This window comes from Bufo bufo, chromosome 10 (genome assembly GCF_905171765.1).
Source record: "Bufo bufo chromosome 10, aBufBuf1.1, whole genome shotgun sequence".
NCBI classification, from domain to species: Eukaryota; Metazoa; Chordata; class Amphibia; order Anura; family Bufonidae; genus Bufo; species Bufo bufo.
This window is the reverse complement of record NC_053398.1, coordinates 88,271,169-88,288,184: the sequence shown is the minus strand read 5'-3', so window position 1 is coordinate 88,288,184 and position 17,016 is coordinate 88,271,169. Positions and strand designations below refer to the sequence as shown.

Here is a 17,016-nt window from a genome sequence, read left to right as displayed (position 1 = left end):
AGAAAAGTTTAAAGTGCGGTGCCCTAACTCTTCCCTCCCCCCTTGATCCAGAGGCAACAGGGTGGCTGGGTCCAAAGTATTACACCTTTGGAGAGCAACATTGTCAGGCAACAAAATGGAACTCTGCATTCTCAAATAACGGGCAACAAAACAATCATTTGGATTGTACGTTCATGAGGATAGATGTAATATCACCATCACTTTGTGGTTCAGAACTATCTCAGAGCTTTCATCAAGCATAGCTAGTACAACTACTACAGCTCTGATGCAGAAAGGGCCACCTCTGGCCACGGGATCAAGTCTGACTGAATAATATGCTACGGGGCATTATTGCTGGCCATGCAGTTGGGTGGGGACAGCTGAGTCATGGCCACTCACTTCATAACAACACAATCTAAATTTAATAATCTGATAGGCCCAGTGTGGGGGAACACAAAATTGCCAGTTCTAGGCATAAAAAGCATCTACCACCTCATCTGTGAGGCGGTAGGGACTAAAGGACAAATCAATCACAGTGGAGTGAGTGGCGGTAATGGGAACCTGAGCCAACAAGGTGTGTGTATTGGTCACGATGTGGGTGTTAGAAACTGTGGCTTCATTAACGGCATGTAGGTCGTGTACCATCCAATGGTGAGTGGTTTTGCTTTTCTCAGCTTCTGGGAGTACTGATACAAACATGGACCAGGGAATTTTATCACTAATGGCCAACAAACAAAGTTCCTGGTCATTGAGGGCACCTGTAAGCTTCACAGTGCCTTCCTCCTGATAAGAGATACCAGCATGTACTTTTGCAAGCAAATCTGCACCCAGGAGGCAACAAGGGGCGTTACCACTGACCAGCAAACGGGCAAGCGCATCTTGGTTAGGAGCAAATCTAATATGGATGGTTTATGTTGAAAAGGGAGCGTACTACTTTCCCATCCACTTCTACCCAAAGACTGGTGTCCTTGGGGAGTAATTCAGGGGAGGCTATGTTTGCTGTGCACAACTGTCTTGGCTGCTCCAGTATCAATCAAAAACGGAACTACTTCTTTATCACCCAGAGTGAGGGATATCATTGGGCCAGACTGAATCTGCTAAAAATGTTTAAAAGTAGAGCCGATACTGGATTTCCTGTTTCCTAATCATGATCTAACTCCCCCTCACCTGTCTTTGTGTTTTCCTTATGACAAAAAAAACATGGGTGTCTGTGGGGACGGACAGTGATCCGGGCATGGTCAACATAGAATACAATCCTCTTGTGTGGTGTGGACGAGGAGTACCACACACAGCACAACACTCTCTCTTCTGGGATCTGGGTCCCACAGACTCTGCAGGCCCATCATAGGGTGGCAGACTTACTTTTTTCTCACTTCAATGAGGCGTTTGACATCAGGGCTGAAGCAATGCCAAAGGAACACTACCTATGGTTGGCACCACTGAACCACCCAATGCCGCTTGATGTTACTCTGCATTTTGGCTTACAGAAGTATCCAACTTTTCCTATCGAGGAATTAATAGACTGGAAAACAAAACAGGACTTCTCATCTTCCATGGGAGTGTCTTATAACTAGGGGATGGTCACAAGGGCTGTCGTTGTCTGTAACGTCCACCCCTATCCTCCTCCCTCCGCTCTGAGTCATCTAAGTCCACCCCTTTCAGTTGGACGCTGTGGTCCTCCTTTTGTCCGTCAGTAATGTGCCAGCTGTCCATTAGAACAGAGCTCTGATGTTTAGCACAACACTTAACATGTAACAGAATAAAAAGTTAACTCATTACAATCCTAGATATACAAAAATATAGAATAAAATTCACACATCTTTAACAAGTGCTGAGGAGGCGAGCCTCCTTATCTCAGAGCGCCTGCACCGAATCAACACAGGCGCGCAATTTTTGAAATGCTTGCTGACAGGGCCGGCCGGAGGAGGAGATCGCGGCTGGCCCTGTCAATCAACAGAAGGAGGGGGCGGTTTTCTGCGGCTGCTACCAGCAAGTAGACGCCCTACTTGCTGGTAGAAAGGTAATTAGCATATCATAAAAGTACGTTTTTTGCTAAATCTACTGAACGAAAATTATCAATAACATAATGTATGGCAATATGGCAGGATAGGGATTATAAGTACACAAAAAAAAAAAAATAGTTTAGTGGGGTGACAGAAGCCCTTTAAGGCCTTTTCGGGCCTGGTCATTCAAGTGTTAACCAATAGGCTCCTTCCCCACTAGCAAGGTAATGTGCTTACTGGTTACTGCAGGGCGCCTATAACTGGATTGGCAGGACATGGTGATAACCAGTGAGATCCGTTCTCTGCAGTGAAGGAAACCGCTGATTTATAAATAGGAGGCAGGATGGAAGGAAATGTCGCCACTTTTCTGATAAAAATGAAGCCTGGAGCATGGCCTCTGAAATAGAAAATTCATAATTACCTGCTCCACTCCGCTCTGGTCCTCTGCGCTGCCTCCGCTGCCTCCATCTTCCGGTACCTGTTCTGTTTACACCTGACAGTGCATAACCATGGTCACTTGTACGGCTCCAGTCAATGACTGGCTTCAGCGGTGACACGCTGCTTGTGGCCACATCACCGCCTAAGCCAGTCATTGTCTGGAGTGGTGTATGACCATATCCATGCACTGGCAGGTGTAAACAGCGGAGGCAGTTCGAAGAACCGGAGAGGCGGGGAGCAGGTAAGCATAACTCTTCGGTTTCAGGGGCTATGCTGCAGCACGATATTTGGGACAATTACTGGGAACAAGTGTTCATAGGAGCGCTTATATCTGGCCGGTATAATCGTGCAGCTGATCAGTCGATAAACAAGGAATTGCTCATTTGTCGGCTGATTTGCCTATTTTATAAGGTCGAAAGATGTCCGATTATCTGCAGCACAACTGTGGCAGTGATCACTCATCCCCAGTCACTTTGCACTGGCTTGTGTAATAGGCAGATGAGCGCCGATCAACATTTTTTTATTTGCGGCCCCTTGAAATAGAGCGATGTGACAATGCGGCCCCCAGACCAAAAAAGGTTGTGCACCCCTGCTCTAAAACATTAGGGGCGAGAGCCTGCTGCTGATCTGACCATGGAAAAAATTATGGGCGAGGGCCTGCTGCTAAGCTGACCATCGAAAAAATTATGGTTGAGGGTCTGCTGCTGAGCTGATTCTCTAAAACATTAGGGGCTAGTGCCTGCTGCGGATCTGACCATCGAAAAAATTATAGTTGAGGGCCTGCTGCTGATCTAACCATGAAAAAATTATGGTTGAGGGCCTGCTGCTGAGCCGACCATCGAAAAAATTATAGTCGAGGGCCTACTGCTGAGCTGACCATGGAAAAAATAATGGTTGAGGGCCTGCTGCTGAGCTGACCCTCTAAAACATTAGGAGCGAGGGCAGCCTAATAAGCATGTTGATATGATGGAGGAGGAGGATGAGAAAAGGAAGATTGAACCATATACCCTTTTTTGTGGTGGAAGGGGTGCATGGGAATACAGTGCCTTTATGTTCAGCCACTTTCCTCTGGTGGAGTAGAGAAGTCAGAGGCAATCCAGGCCTTGTTCATTTTGATAAGAGTCAACCTGTCAGCATTTTCAGTTGACAGGCGGATGTGCTTATCAGTTATTATGCCCTCAGCAGCACTAAATACCTGCTCTGACAAAACGCTGGCGGCAGGGAAGGCCAGCACCTCCTAGGCGTAGAGAGCCAGGTCGTGCCATGTGTACAGTTTGGACACCCAATAGTTGTAAGGCACAGAGGGATCATTGAGGACGCTGACACGGTCTGCTACGTACTCCTTCACCATCTTCCAAAACTTTTCTCTCCTTGTGACACTAGGCCACGCATTAAGGTGAGGTTGCTGGCGGGGTGTCATTAAACTGTCCAAGGCCTTGGAAAGTGTTGCCTTGCCTCTGTTGGAACGACTGTGTGTTCCCCTCGTCTCCCCTTCTCGGTTGCCCAAGGAACTACGTACTCTGCTGCCAGCGTTGTCAGCTGGAAATTTTTGGATCAATTTTTCCACAATGACCTTCTGGTATTGCACCATTTTGCTTGTTCTCTCCACCACAGGAATGAGAAGTTCTCTTTGTAGCAGGTGTCAAGAAGGGTGAACAACCAGTAATCGGTGTTGGCCAAAATGCGTATAACGTGAGGGTCACGGTAAATGCAGCATAACATAAAGTCAGCCATGTGTGCCAGAGTCCCAACAGACAAGACTTCGCTGTCCTCATCAGGAGGATGACTCTCAATCTCCTCATCCTCTTCCTCCTCTTTGGCCCATCCTGTAGCTGAGGCAACCATCTCCTGCTCCTCCTTCTCATCATCATCCAATTTGCGCTGAGAAGATGAACTGAGGGTGGTCTGGCTATTACCCTGTGTACTGTCTTCCCCCATTTCCACCACTTCCACATGCAAAGCGTCCGCCTTCATTGTGAGCAGCGAGCGTTTCAGTAGACACAGAAGTGGGATGGTTACGCTGATAATAGCATCGCCGCTCACCTTCTGTGTTGATTCCTCAAAGTTGTGTAAAACCTGTCACGGAACCATGAACCAGACGTACAACAAGAGATAAGTGAAAATAAGAAGGCTTTATTGAAAATAAAGCTGTAAAGCAAAAGTCCAAACGGATGGTGAAACCGAGCAGAGTCTTTGCGAAGCCAGAGGTCAGGAACCAGAAGGGTAGTCAGACGAAGCCAGGATCAGGAACCAGCAGGGTAGTCAGACGAAGCCAGGATCAGGAACCAGCAGGGTAGTCAGACGAAGCCAGGATCAGGAACCAGAAGCAGCAGCAGTCTTAGAAGCATGTGAACACAAGAGGACCAAGCAAGGAACTGAAGCCACAGACCTCCTATATATATGAGCTAGGCATCCAGCTCCTCCCAGTGGGAAGGAGGAGCCGCAGGGTGGAAGGCTACAAGAAACCCAGAAACCAAGATGGCCGCCAGCACATGTCAAACGAAGGAGAACAGCAAGAAGGTAAGACCATGACAGTACCTCCCCCTCAAGGGCCCCTCCTCCGCGGAGCACAAAACGGTTTCTGAGGGAAGCGTGCGTGGAAGGCTCGGAGCAAGGCAGGAGCATGGACATCTGCGGAGGGAACCCAGGAACGCTCCTCTGGACCATAACCACGCCAATGGACCAAAAACTGCAACCGACCGCGGACCAGGCGTGAGTCCAGGATATTGCTCACCTCATATTCCTCACGATTGCCCACTTGGACCGGACGAGGCCGAGGAACCGAGGAAGTGAAACGATTACACACCAGTGGCTTCAACAGGGAGACATGAAACACGTTGGAGATCCGCATGCCAGGAGGAAGCGCAAGGGCATAGGCTACCGGGTTTACCCTGCGAAGCACTCGGAAGGGACCAACAAAGCGAGGCGCCAGCTTGGGAGTGGGCACTCGAAGGTTGAGGTTGCGGGTGGACAACCATACACGGTCTCCGACCTGGTAGGAAGGAGCAGGCGCTCGTCTGCGATCAGCCTGGAGTCTCTGGCGCTGCGCAGAGACCTCAAGGGACTTCTGGATCTGTACCCAAGAAGCACGTAGGACGGAAAGGTGATCCTCCACAGCCGGAATATCCTGGGGAGAGAATACCTCCGGTAACACGGCAGGTTGGAACCCATAATTGGCCATGAAGGGAGACGTCCCAGAGGAAGAGTTCACCGCCGTGTTCCTGGCAAACTCAGCCCAAGGCAGGAGGTCAACCCAATTGTCTTGGTGATCGGAGACATAGCAACGAAGGAATTGCTCCAAGGCCTGATTGGATCGTTCTGCGGCCCCATTGGACTGAGGGTGGTAGGCCGAGGAGAAGGAGAGATGAATCCCAAACTGGGAGCAAAAGGCGCGCCAGAACCTGGACACAAACTGACTCCCCCGATCCGACACAATCTCCTTGGGCAAACCGTGCAACCGGAAGACCTCCCTGGCAAAAATCGTGGCCAACTCTTGTGCAGAGGGTAACTTCTTGAGAGGAACACAGTGGCACATTTTGGAAAACCGATCCACAATCATGAGAATGACCGTATGGCCTCGGGATGCAGGGAGGTCCACAATGAAATCCATCCCCAGGTGTGACCATGGGCGCTCCCCGGTGGCTATGGGTTGCAGAAGGCCCAACGGAAGGTGCCGAGGGGACTTACTCTGGGCACAAACGGAGCATGCCGCTACATATGCGGCGATGTCGGAACGTAGGGAAGGCCACCAGAACAGACGTGAAACAGCCCAGGACAGCTGATTCTTTCCAGGATGCCCCGCGGTCTTGGAGTTATGGTAGGTTCGCAACAACCGAGTGCGCAACTCCTCAGGCACAAAACATCTGCCGTTGGGTCTCCCAGAGGGAGCACCAGATTGAGCCGCCAAAATCTGCTCACCCAGGGGAGAGGTCAGGCTGGTGCGAATGGCGGCCAGGATCTGATTCGGAGGTATGACCGAAGTCGGAATCGACTCCTCCCTGGACAGCTCGGAGTACTGCCGTGATAAGGCATCCGCCCTGATGTTCTTGGAACCGGGTAGGTAGGAGACCACGTAATTAAAACGTGACAAGAACAGAGCCCATCTGGCCTGACGTGGTGTCAATCTCTTGGCCTCAGAAAGGTAGGTCAGATTCTTGTGGTCCGTCAGGATGAGAACCGGAACCACCGAACCCTCGAGCAAGTGCCTCCATTCTTTAAGGGCCTGCACGATGGCCAATAACTCCCTGTCACCAATCTGATAGTTGCACTCCGCGGAAGTTTCCGGGAGTAAAACCCACAAGGAAGCAGAGGACCCTCTGGTGTTCTACGCTGAGACAGAAGGGCGCCTACTCCCGTCTCAGACGCGTCCACCTCGAGGACAAAGGGCAACCCAGGGTTGGGATGCGACAGAATCGGAGCCGACACAAAGGCGGACTTTAGGGCCTCAAAAGCTCGGATGGCCTCGAGCGGCCAGACCTGGGAATTACTGCCCTTCCTGGTCAGATCCGTGAGAGGCTTGGCCAGCATGGAAAAGTCCCTGATGAACTTCCGATAATAATTGGCGAAGCCCAAAAAGCGCTGCAGGGAACGAAGACCACTGGGCTGGGGCCACTGTAAGACAGCCGAAACCTTCTCAGGATCCATGGAGAACCCCTCAGCGGAAATGATGTAACCTAAGAAGGTTACCTGGGATCGGTGAAATTCACATTTCTCAAGCTTACCGAACAGCTTGTTCTCTCGTAACCGTTGCAACACTCGTCTGACATCCAGAATGTGGGCCTCCATGGATTCAGAATATACCAAGATGTCATCCAAATAGACCACCACACACTGCTGCAACAGGTCACGGAAAACATCGTTGATGAATTCCTGAAAGACTGCGGGCGCATTGCACAACCCAAAGGGCATAACCAAGGATTCGTAATGACCGGTCCTGGTGTTAAACGCGGTCTTCCACTCATCGCCCGCCTTGATCCTTACCAGGTTATATGCCGCCCTCAGGTCGAGTTTGGTAAAGACCGTGGCCCCTTTAAGGCGATCGAACAGCTCGGAAATCAAGGGTATCGGGTAAGCGTTCTTGATCGTGATGCGATTGAGACCCCTGTAATCGATGCAAGGCCTCAACTCACCGCCCTTCTTTTTCACAAAGAAAAATCCAGCCCCTGCCGGGGACGAAGATTTGCGAATGTGTCCGCGTGAAAGCGCCTCCCTCACGTACTCCTCCATGGCCTCATTCTCCGCCACCGACAGTGGATAGACTTTGCCACGAGGAGGAACGGCACCAGATTGTAACTCTATGGCACAATCGTATGGGCGGTGCGGAGGTAGGGCAACCGCGCGCACCTTATTGAATACATCCCGGTACTCCTCGTATTCAGGAGGCAACAGAGAGTCCGAGGAAGTACACAGCAACTTGACAGACCCATGGATGCAACTAGCCCCACACTGCGGTGACCACGAGAGGATCTCGACCGATCTCCAATCGAAAGTCGGATTATGCTTCTGGAGCCAGGGGTACCCCAAGACCACCGAGTAGTGTGGAGACGAAATAACCTGGAGGCAGACCGACTCTCTGTGAACGGCACCAATGGCTATCCCCACTGGAAGGGTCTCATGAGTCACGTGTGGCGGCAGAAGGGGTCTGCCGTCTATCGCCTCAAGAGCCAGTGGGGAACCTCGAGCCTGCAGAGGAATGGAATTGGCGGCAGCGAACACACTATCAATGAACAAACCACCAGCACCAGAGTCCACCAACGCCTGGGTCGTCACCGAGCCCCCGACCCAGGAGAGGACAACAGTGATCAGTGGTTTGTCAACACGGGAAACCGGGGACGAGGAGACTCCACCCAAGATCTGCCCCCAACAGGATCTCAGGTACGAGCGTTTTCCCGGACGGTTCGGAAATGCCAACCGAAAATGCCCACCGAGACCACACTACATGCATCGGCCCTCGCGTCTCCGGAGTGCCCTCTCCCCCTCGGACAGGCGAGCAAACCCCAGCTGCATGGGTTCACCCCCAGACAAGTCATCCCCAGGAGGCGTGGGAGGAGAGGGAGGCACGGGTGGGACAGCAAACGTAGGCACCAATCTGTTAGAAGACCTCCGCAGGTTCTCCTTAAAGGAAGGTCTCTCCCTGAGTCTGGTGTCAATCAAAATCAGGAAAGAAATAAGAGACTCGAGCTCAACTGGTAGGTCCTTAGCTGCAACCTCATCCTTCAAGGCATCCGAGAGACCATGAGAGAAAGCAGCGACCAGAGCCTCATTATTCCAGCCCACCTCTGCTGCCAGGGTACGAAACTCAATGGCGTATTCAGCTACGGATCGTGAACCCTGTCTGATGGACATAAGGAGCTTCGCAGCAGAGGCAGCACGAGACGGCACATCGAATACCTTCCGAAGAGAAGCAACAAAACCGGAAAACTCGGCAACCACCGGATTGTTGTTCTCCCATAAAGGGCTGGCCCAGGCCAAGGCCTTGTCCGAGAGCAGCGAGATCAAGAAGCCCACCTTTGATCTCTCAGTGGGAAAGGCATGTGGCAGCAACTCGAAATAAATGCCCACCTGGTTAAGGAAACCTCGGCACTGAGTTGGCTCTCCCCCAAAGCGCTGTGGAAGAGGGGCAGAACCGGTCATACCCCGAAACACCGCAGGCGCAACAACAGGTGTCGGGGTAGACTCTGGCGCAACAACCGGAGCGGCAGTAGGAGCGAGCCCAGGAGCGACAACCGACCCATCGGCAACGGGAGTGAAATGAGCCGTGCGTTCAAGCAGGGTTTGCAACGCCACAGCGAACCGACCCAACAGGTGATCCTGCTGATCAAGTCTGGCAACCAGCGTGGGTAGCGAGGATGGCCCTGTACCGTCAGAATTCATGGCTTGGTCCTAATGTCACGGAACCATGAACCAGACGTACAACAAGAGATAAGTGAAAATAAGAAGGCTTTATTGAAAATAAAGCTGTAAAGCAAAAGTCCAAACGGATGGTGAAACCGAGCAGAGTCTTTGCGAAGCCAGAGGTCAGGAACCAGAAGGGTAGTCAGACGAAGCCAGGATCAGGAACCAGCAGGGTAGTCAGACGAAGCCAGGATCAGGAACCAGCAGGGTAGTCAGACGAAGCCAGGATCAGGAACCAGAAGCAGCAGCAGTCTTAGAAGCATGTGAACACAAGAGGACCAAGCAAGGAACTGAAGCCACAGACCTCCTATATATATGAGCTAGGCATCCAGCTCCTCCCAGTGGGAAGGAGGAGCCGCAGGGTGGAAGGCTACAAGAAACCCAGAAACCAAGATGGCCGCCAGCACATGTCAAACGAAGGAGAACAGCAAGAAGGTAAGACCATGACAAAACCTCACAGAGGTCAGACATCCATGCCCCCTCGTCGCTTGTGAAAAGCGGAAGCTGACTTGAAAGGCGACAACCATGTTGCAGCTGGTATTCCACTACTGCCCTCTGCTGCTCACAAAGCCTGGCCAACATGTGGAACGTGGAGTTCCAGCTCGTGCTTATGTCGCACAACAGTCGGTGAGCTGGCAATTGCAAGCGCTGCTACAGCGTTGCCAGACCGGCGGCAGCTGTAGATGACTTTCGGAAATGGGCACCTTCACCAGAAGCTCAGGAAAATTGGGGTAGGTTTTGAGAAACCGCTGAACCACTAAGTTGAACACGTGGGCTAGGCATGGTATGTGTGTGAGCTTGCCGAGCTCCAAAACCGCCACCAAGTTACGGCCATTATCAGACACAACCATGCCTGGTCCCTTATACCCTGCCACAGCTCTGCGGTGGTGTACTGTTTGTCACCTAAACATATTAGCTTCAGCACGGACTGTTACCGCTTCCCCACTGCAGTGCTACACTTCTTTCAGCTACTGACTGTTGGCTGACTAGTGCGGCAAGATATGAATTCAGAGGTGGAAGTGGAGGAGGAGATGGAGGAGGAGAAGGGGTGCTTGCAGCCACTAATTTAGGTGGTGGCGGAAATCCTGATGGAAGTAGGGCCCGCAATCCTTGGCGTCGGTAGCACCTGTGCCATCCCAGGGTATGACTCTGTCCCGGCCTTCACAACATTCACCCAGTGTGCCGTCAGGGAAATGTAGCGTCCCTGGCCACAAGCACTTGTATATGTGGCAGTCAATAAGTGGACCTTCCCAATAACTGCGTTGGTCAGGGCGCGGGTGATGTTATGGGACACATGCTGGTGTAAGGTGGGGACGGCACACCGGGAAAAATAGTGGCGGCTGGGGACTGAGTAGCAAGGGACCGCTGCCGCCATCAGGCTGCAGAAAGCCTCAGTGTCCACAAGTCTAAATGGCAACATTTCCAGGGCCAGCAATTTGGAAAGGTGCGCATTTAGTGCTATGGCTTGTGGGTGGGTGGCTGGGTATTTGCACTTTTGTTCTAAGGCCTGGGGTATGGACATCTGTACGCTGCTCTGGGACATAGAAATGGATGTGCTAGCTGATGGTGCTTGCGAAGGGCCAGGTGCAGGGCGGGAGGCATCCGGGCCTGCGTCTTGGACAGGGGATTGGCCAGCACGTAACACAGGGGAAGAGGAGGCAGTAGTGTGACCCACAGACACTGATTGTGGACCCAGGCGTTCGGCCCACCTATTAAGGTGCTTTGATGTCATGTGGCGGATAATGCTGGTGGTGGTGAGGTTGCTAGTGTTCACGCCCCTGCTCATTTTGGTACGGCACAGGTTGCAAATGACAATTCTTTTAGCGTCCGCACTTTCCTCCAAAAAGCTCCAGACTGCGGAACACCTAGCCCTTGGCAAGTGAGATTGCCGCAAGGGGGTGCTCCAGGGAACAGTTGCGGGCCTGTTTGGTGTGGCCCGCCTTCTCCCTTTTGCCACCCCACTGCCTCTTCAAGCCTGTTGCAGTGCTGCGGATCCCTCACCCTCTGTACTGCTCTCCTCGCTCGGCTTGCCACCTTCCCAGGTTGGGTCAGTGATTTAATCGTCCACCACCTCCTCTTCCACTTCCTCACTCTGGTCATCTCATTACACATGAGATGTAGCGCAGATAATGTCGTTGTCTGCAGCGGCCAAACAATTGCAAGCTATTTAGAGCAGGTTCGCTAAAAATATATGTTGCTGCCAGATACAACAATAGTCCTTAAAAGGACTTTTGGGTCTCTAACACCAACCCTGCCTAACAAAAAAATTTAATTCAATTCCCTACACTATCTGTGCATTCTACAGTACAGCTGTCCCTGACTAAGACTGGCCAAACCACTTGTCATAGGGTGCTTTATAGCATTTCTCCCTCTCCATGTCACATTTCTCCCCCTCAATGTTACATTTCACCCCCCATGTCACACCACCCCCCATGTCACATTTCCCCCCTCCCATGTCACTCACCCCCCCCACCTCTATTAATGTTGTGTAAAAAACATTATGCTCACCTGGCCCTGGTCCCGTCTGCAGCAGCTCCCCTTCTCCTCTGTGTGGTCCTGGTATCTTCTCTCCGGGGTCCCGACAAGTTTGAGGACCTTTCCCACTCATCCAATCAGTGGCCGCAGCTGTTTTACGTGTCAGGCCAGTGATTGGCTCAGCGGGAAATCACTGGCCTGACACGGGACACAGCTGCGGCCACTGATTGGCTGAGTGGGAAAGATCCTCAAACTTGTCGGGAGCCCAGAGAGAAGATACCAGGACCACACAGAGGCGCGGTGGCGCGCAAGTGATTTATAAAAAGAAAATGTTAAATTTTTTCCCCCCCTAACCCTTCCTTGGCTCGGCGTCTCTGCGCCCTAAGGCAGCCGCTTGGTCTGCCTTATTATAGCGTAGCAGCCAACAAACGTGCGGGGAAGAGACTCAAGCATCGCGCTCGAGCACACGCGATGCTCGGCACATCGCGGTGTTCGGCCGAGCATGCTCGATAAACACTAATATTGTTCCCTTGTGTTGTTTTGTGAATTCTGATTTGGTTAATATATACTATACAAGTGGTTACCTTGAGTAAAAAAAAAATAATAATTGTTGCACTTCATTTTAGGCCACAATCTTAATTACTTCATTGTTTTCAGACCTCTGATATTCCATTTGCAGCACTCTTCTAGTTTCAAACTTTCTTATGTGAGCATGTTCTCCCAGTAATACATGTTGGATCTGTGTGCCCAGAATGCTGCTGCTTTCCCCCTGCAATCTGCATTTGTATGTCCTTTTCGCCTTATCTACATTCTGTGTGATCTGCTTCCTTGGATCTTCTACCGATACCGCCTCTACACACAGATCTGACATAAACAACCACCTGACGCTATATCTAAGGGCTCATGCACACGGCAGTAGCTGTTTTTGCAATCCGCAAATTACAGATCCGCAAAACACAGACCCCAGCTATATGCATTCCGCATTTTGCAGAACAGAACAGCTGGCCCTTAATAAAACAGTCCTATCCTTGTCCGTAATACGGCCAATAATAGGACATGTTCTATTCTTTTGTGGAACGGCTGTACGGACATACGGACACGGAATGCACACTGAGTCATTTTCTTTTTTTTGCGGCCTGGTTGTGCATACGGGCTGCAAAAAAATTGAGCAGACACGGACAAAATATACGTTTGTGTACATGAGCCCTAACAGAGAGGGGGAGAGCAGAGAGAGACATCAGAAACAGGAGCAGTTCTCTGATAGATTTATGGCAGATTCAGTAGGACCAGCAGCAAGATGAAAGGCACACAATCCGATCAGAGCACACATACATCAAAAGGCTTTGCCAGACAGTTCTGTTAATAGAATATTTGCTCATTTTTGGTTCCTTTTGACAGTCCTAAAAAAGAAAGGCAGGGAAATCTTTGAAATATTAGTGTTTGATTAGGATTTAAGAACATTTACTTCATTTTGTAGGATTATGACTTACACTGAGTCTGTACTTTTCAGATATTGATGAATGTAAGAATGAACCTTGTGGTCCTGGAAAGGGGTTGTGTCTGAATACGGCTGGATCATTTAACTGTCATTGTCATCATGGATACAGGCTAAATGTATCGCATGGACAAAGATCTTGTGTGGGTAAGAATTCGTTTTGCCATTTTTCCTCATATGGTTTGCTTTCAATATTTCTCTTGAATAATAGGTTTGTGCGGAGGAGGGAGGAAGAGAAATTGAGGAAAGAAATGAAGGAACCCACCTTTTTTTGCTTCTTTTTGGACAATTATGCAAATCACAGACAATTTTTTTGGACAAATTGAAAAACCAAAGAGTCAAAACGAATCAAAGATTATATAATATATCTTTATAAATTAAGTTACTAATACCGGTATGATCACATTAGTCATTTTTAAATAGATAAATTAGATTGGGAGAAATTAGGGAGTTTTTATATTTTAAAATTTTTAAAAAATTGCTCCTTAAAGGGGTATTCCCATCTCAGACAATGAGGGCATATCACTAGGATTTGCCCCATTGCCTGATAGGTGCAGGTCTCACCTCTGGGACCCGCGCCTACCTCTAAAACGAGGCCGGCAAAGTGGTGGCTGGCAGTGCCAGGTCCGCTCACCACCAATCATTCCTATTGGCCCGCCAAAAATAGCCGAGCTGTATTTTTGGATACCCATAGAAATGAATGGGAGCACAACGAGCTTGCACGGCCACATTCCATTAACTTCTATGCGGATGACGGAAATGGCCAAAACAGCGCTTGGATATTTTCGGCGGCCTCATAGAAATTAATGGAGGGCAGCTGCGCATACACGGTGTGCCCTCCTTCACTTTGCTGACTGGGTTTATGAGATAGGTGTGGGTCACAGGGGTGGGACACGCACCTATCAGACATTAGGGACATATCCTAGTGATATGCCCCCATTGTCTGAGATGGGAAAACCCCTTTAAATGCCTATATATATTTGATGTATTTTCTATTGAGTAACTATAGCTGGGACATCCTAAAACATTTAATGTGAAAATGGCTTACTGTAGCTTAATGTACAATAATGTGCCTAAACCTCAATCAATTGCCTTGAAACTTTGCATAACCTAAGATCTCAGCTTCCCAAACCTATCCTGGAAGTTTCATGAATTTTGGCTACCCACAAGGCAAATGAGTGACATTAAGTTTGTTTTTTTGCGTAGCTTAATGTGGCTTAACGTACAAAAAATAACTCAGATGGGCCTAAACCTCAATCAATTGCCTTGAAACTTTGCACAACCTAAGATCTCAGCTTCCCAAACCTATCCTGGAAGTTTCATGAATTTTGGCTACCCACAAGGCAAATGAGTAACATTAAGCTTGTTTTTTGGGGAGCTTAATGTGGCTTAACGTACAAAAAACATCTTAGATGTTAACCAATTTCCCCCAAACTGCCTATACTACAAGACTCTCTCTATGCATTCCCATCCTAAAACATTTAATGTGAACAGCTTAATGTAAAAAGAGCTTAATGTACCATAATGTACAAAAAACCTCAATTAATTGCCTTAAAATTTGCACAACCTAAGTTCTTTTTTCGAGTGACGTTAGGCTCGCATAGCCCCTACTACTTTTTTATGCAGTGGCTATTAGAAATGTAAAGGATTAATCACAAAGCTAGCCGCAGGATCAGGCATAGCTCCGGCTCAGGTCTTAGTCTATCTTGAATGTGGTGACGCATTAGGGATCCCAGCATGTATCTGTGGTTGCTGGGCCTCCAATGGTTGCTGGGCCTCCAGGTACACCTGCATTTCATTTATCGACTGAATCAATATGCTCCCATTTGGAGACTCATATAAACAGAGCTAGGACCACACTTTACAGAGGTGCCTTGACGGTAGCAGTGTGGCTTCTACATATTTTTGGCCAAAGGTTTGTGCAACTAAAACCTCAGCTTTTAATGTATACTGTTAGACAGGGTAATTTGTTTTGTTTTCTATTGTTGTAAGCCTTCCCATGTGCACCCTGCTACCAAGGCTGGTTATAAATTTATGCGGTTACCATCTTTTTCCAGGTCTTAGTTCAGTTTCTCTCAGGTTTGGTCTGAGGGTGGGAATGCTCAAGTGTAGGAAAAGTTTGACTAGGACTGAAGCCTACAGGAGGCCTCACATGCTGATTGAGGAGGAGGACCAGAGAACCTGGATGTCTACCGAAGGTACATGGTACTGAAATGGACCTCAGGAGCAAGTCTGGTGTTTCTCCTACTAAAGATATCATGCCTATCACTATTCAGCTGCAGTGATGGCCAGTTCGCAGTGTTCGCCATCTTGACTCACAAGTCCGGCGATGCACAGGTAAGCCCTTACCTGTGCCTGTGCCGCGAGCCGGTCTGAAATCAAATGCGGTCACTGGGAGCAGGCAGTTCCGAGAACAGCTGCCGGGGGCCTTCATCGGGCTGTTCTCGGAACTGCCTGCTCCCGGTGACAGCATTTGTTTCAGACCGGCTCCCGGCACAGGCACAGGTGAGGGCTTGCCTGTGCATCGCCGGACTTGGGAGTCAAGATGGCAGCCCGCATGTGTTCGCTGGCGAACACTGCGAACTGGCCATCACTGTTCAGCTGTTGCTCTAATACCTAATGTCAGCCTGTGCTCCTATGCAGTTGTTTTTTGTACATTAAGCCACATTAAGTTCACCAAAAAACAAGCTTAATGTCACTCATTTGCCTTGTGGGTAACAAAATTCCATGAAACTTCCAGGGTAGGTTTGGGAAGTTGAGATCTTAGGTTGCGCAAAGTTTCAAGGCAATTAATTGAGGTCTAGGCACATTATGGTACATTAAGCTCTTTTTACATTAAGCTAAATGTTTTCAAAAAGGAATAAAATACGGTAGTTTAATGTGAATAACTTTTGGTATGTTTTATCAAATGACCCCAAATCTTCAGAATATGTTGGCATAGAGAGAGTCTAGTAGGATGGGAAGTTTGGGGAAATTGGTTAAAGGGGTATTCTCATCTTAGACAATGGGGGCATATCGCTAGGATATGCCCCCATTGTCTGATAGGTGCTGGGACCCGCACCTATATCGAGGACGGAGCGGGGAGCGCTGTGGCTGGAGGACTCCAGATTTCCCGGGGTCCGTCCACCACCAAGCACTAATCCCCGCCTCTCCCATAGAAGTGAATGGGAGCGTGCTGCGCATGCGCGGCCCATGCTCCCATTCATTTCTATGGGGCAGACGGCGCTCGGCTATTTTCGGCGGCCCCATAGAAATGAATGGAGGGCGGCTGTGCATGCGCAGTGCACTCTCCTTCGCTTTCGGGGCTCCGTTCTCGATATAGGTGCGGGTCCTAGTGATATGCCCCCATTGTCTGAGATAAGAAAACCCCTTTAACATCTGAGTTGTTCTTTGTACGTTAAGCCAAATTCAGCTCCCAGAAAACAAGCTTAATGTCACTCATTTGCCTTGTGGGTAGCCAAAATCCATGAAACTTCTAGGATAGGTTTGGGAAGCTGGGAACTTAGGTTGTGCAAAGTTTCAAGGCAATTAATTGAGGTTTAGGCACATTCTGGTACATTAAGCTACATTAAGCCATTTTCACATTAAATATTTTAGGATGTCCCCTATAGCTGCCATACGTATAGCACACACATACATATTATGCACACATAAACAAATTATGCTTGCACTTTGGTGCTCCCTGCCGATGGTTTTAGACATTGCCACAAAAACAATGGGGGAGATTTATCA

The 17,016-nt window shown here is 49.4% G+C and overlaps 1 protein-coding gene across 1 annotated transcript in view; it reads left to right on the top strand.

Annotated features, from left to right (window-relative positions):
• Positions 1-17,016, top strand: part of LTBP3 (latent transforming growth factor beta binding protein 3) — a 260,095-nt gene that overhangs the window by 166,114 nt on the left and 76,965 nt on the right. Inside the window, exon 13 of the mRNA XM_040409069.1 lies at positions 13,300-13,431. Coding sequence (XP_040265003.1) covers positions 13,300-13,431 — 132 coding nt within the window. The remainder of the gene's footprint in view (positions 1-13,299; positions 13,432-17,016) is intronic.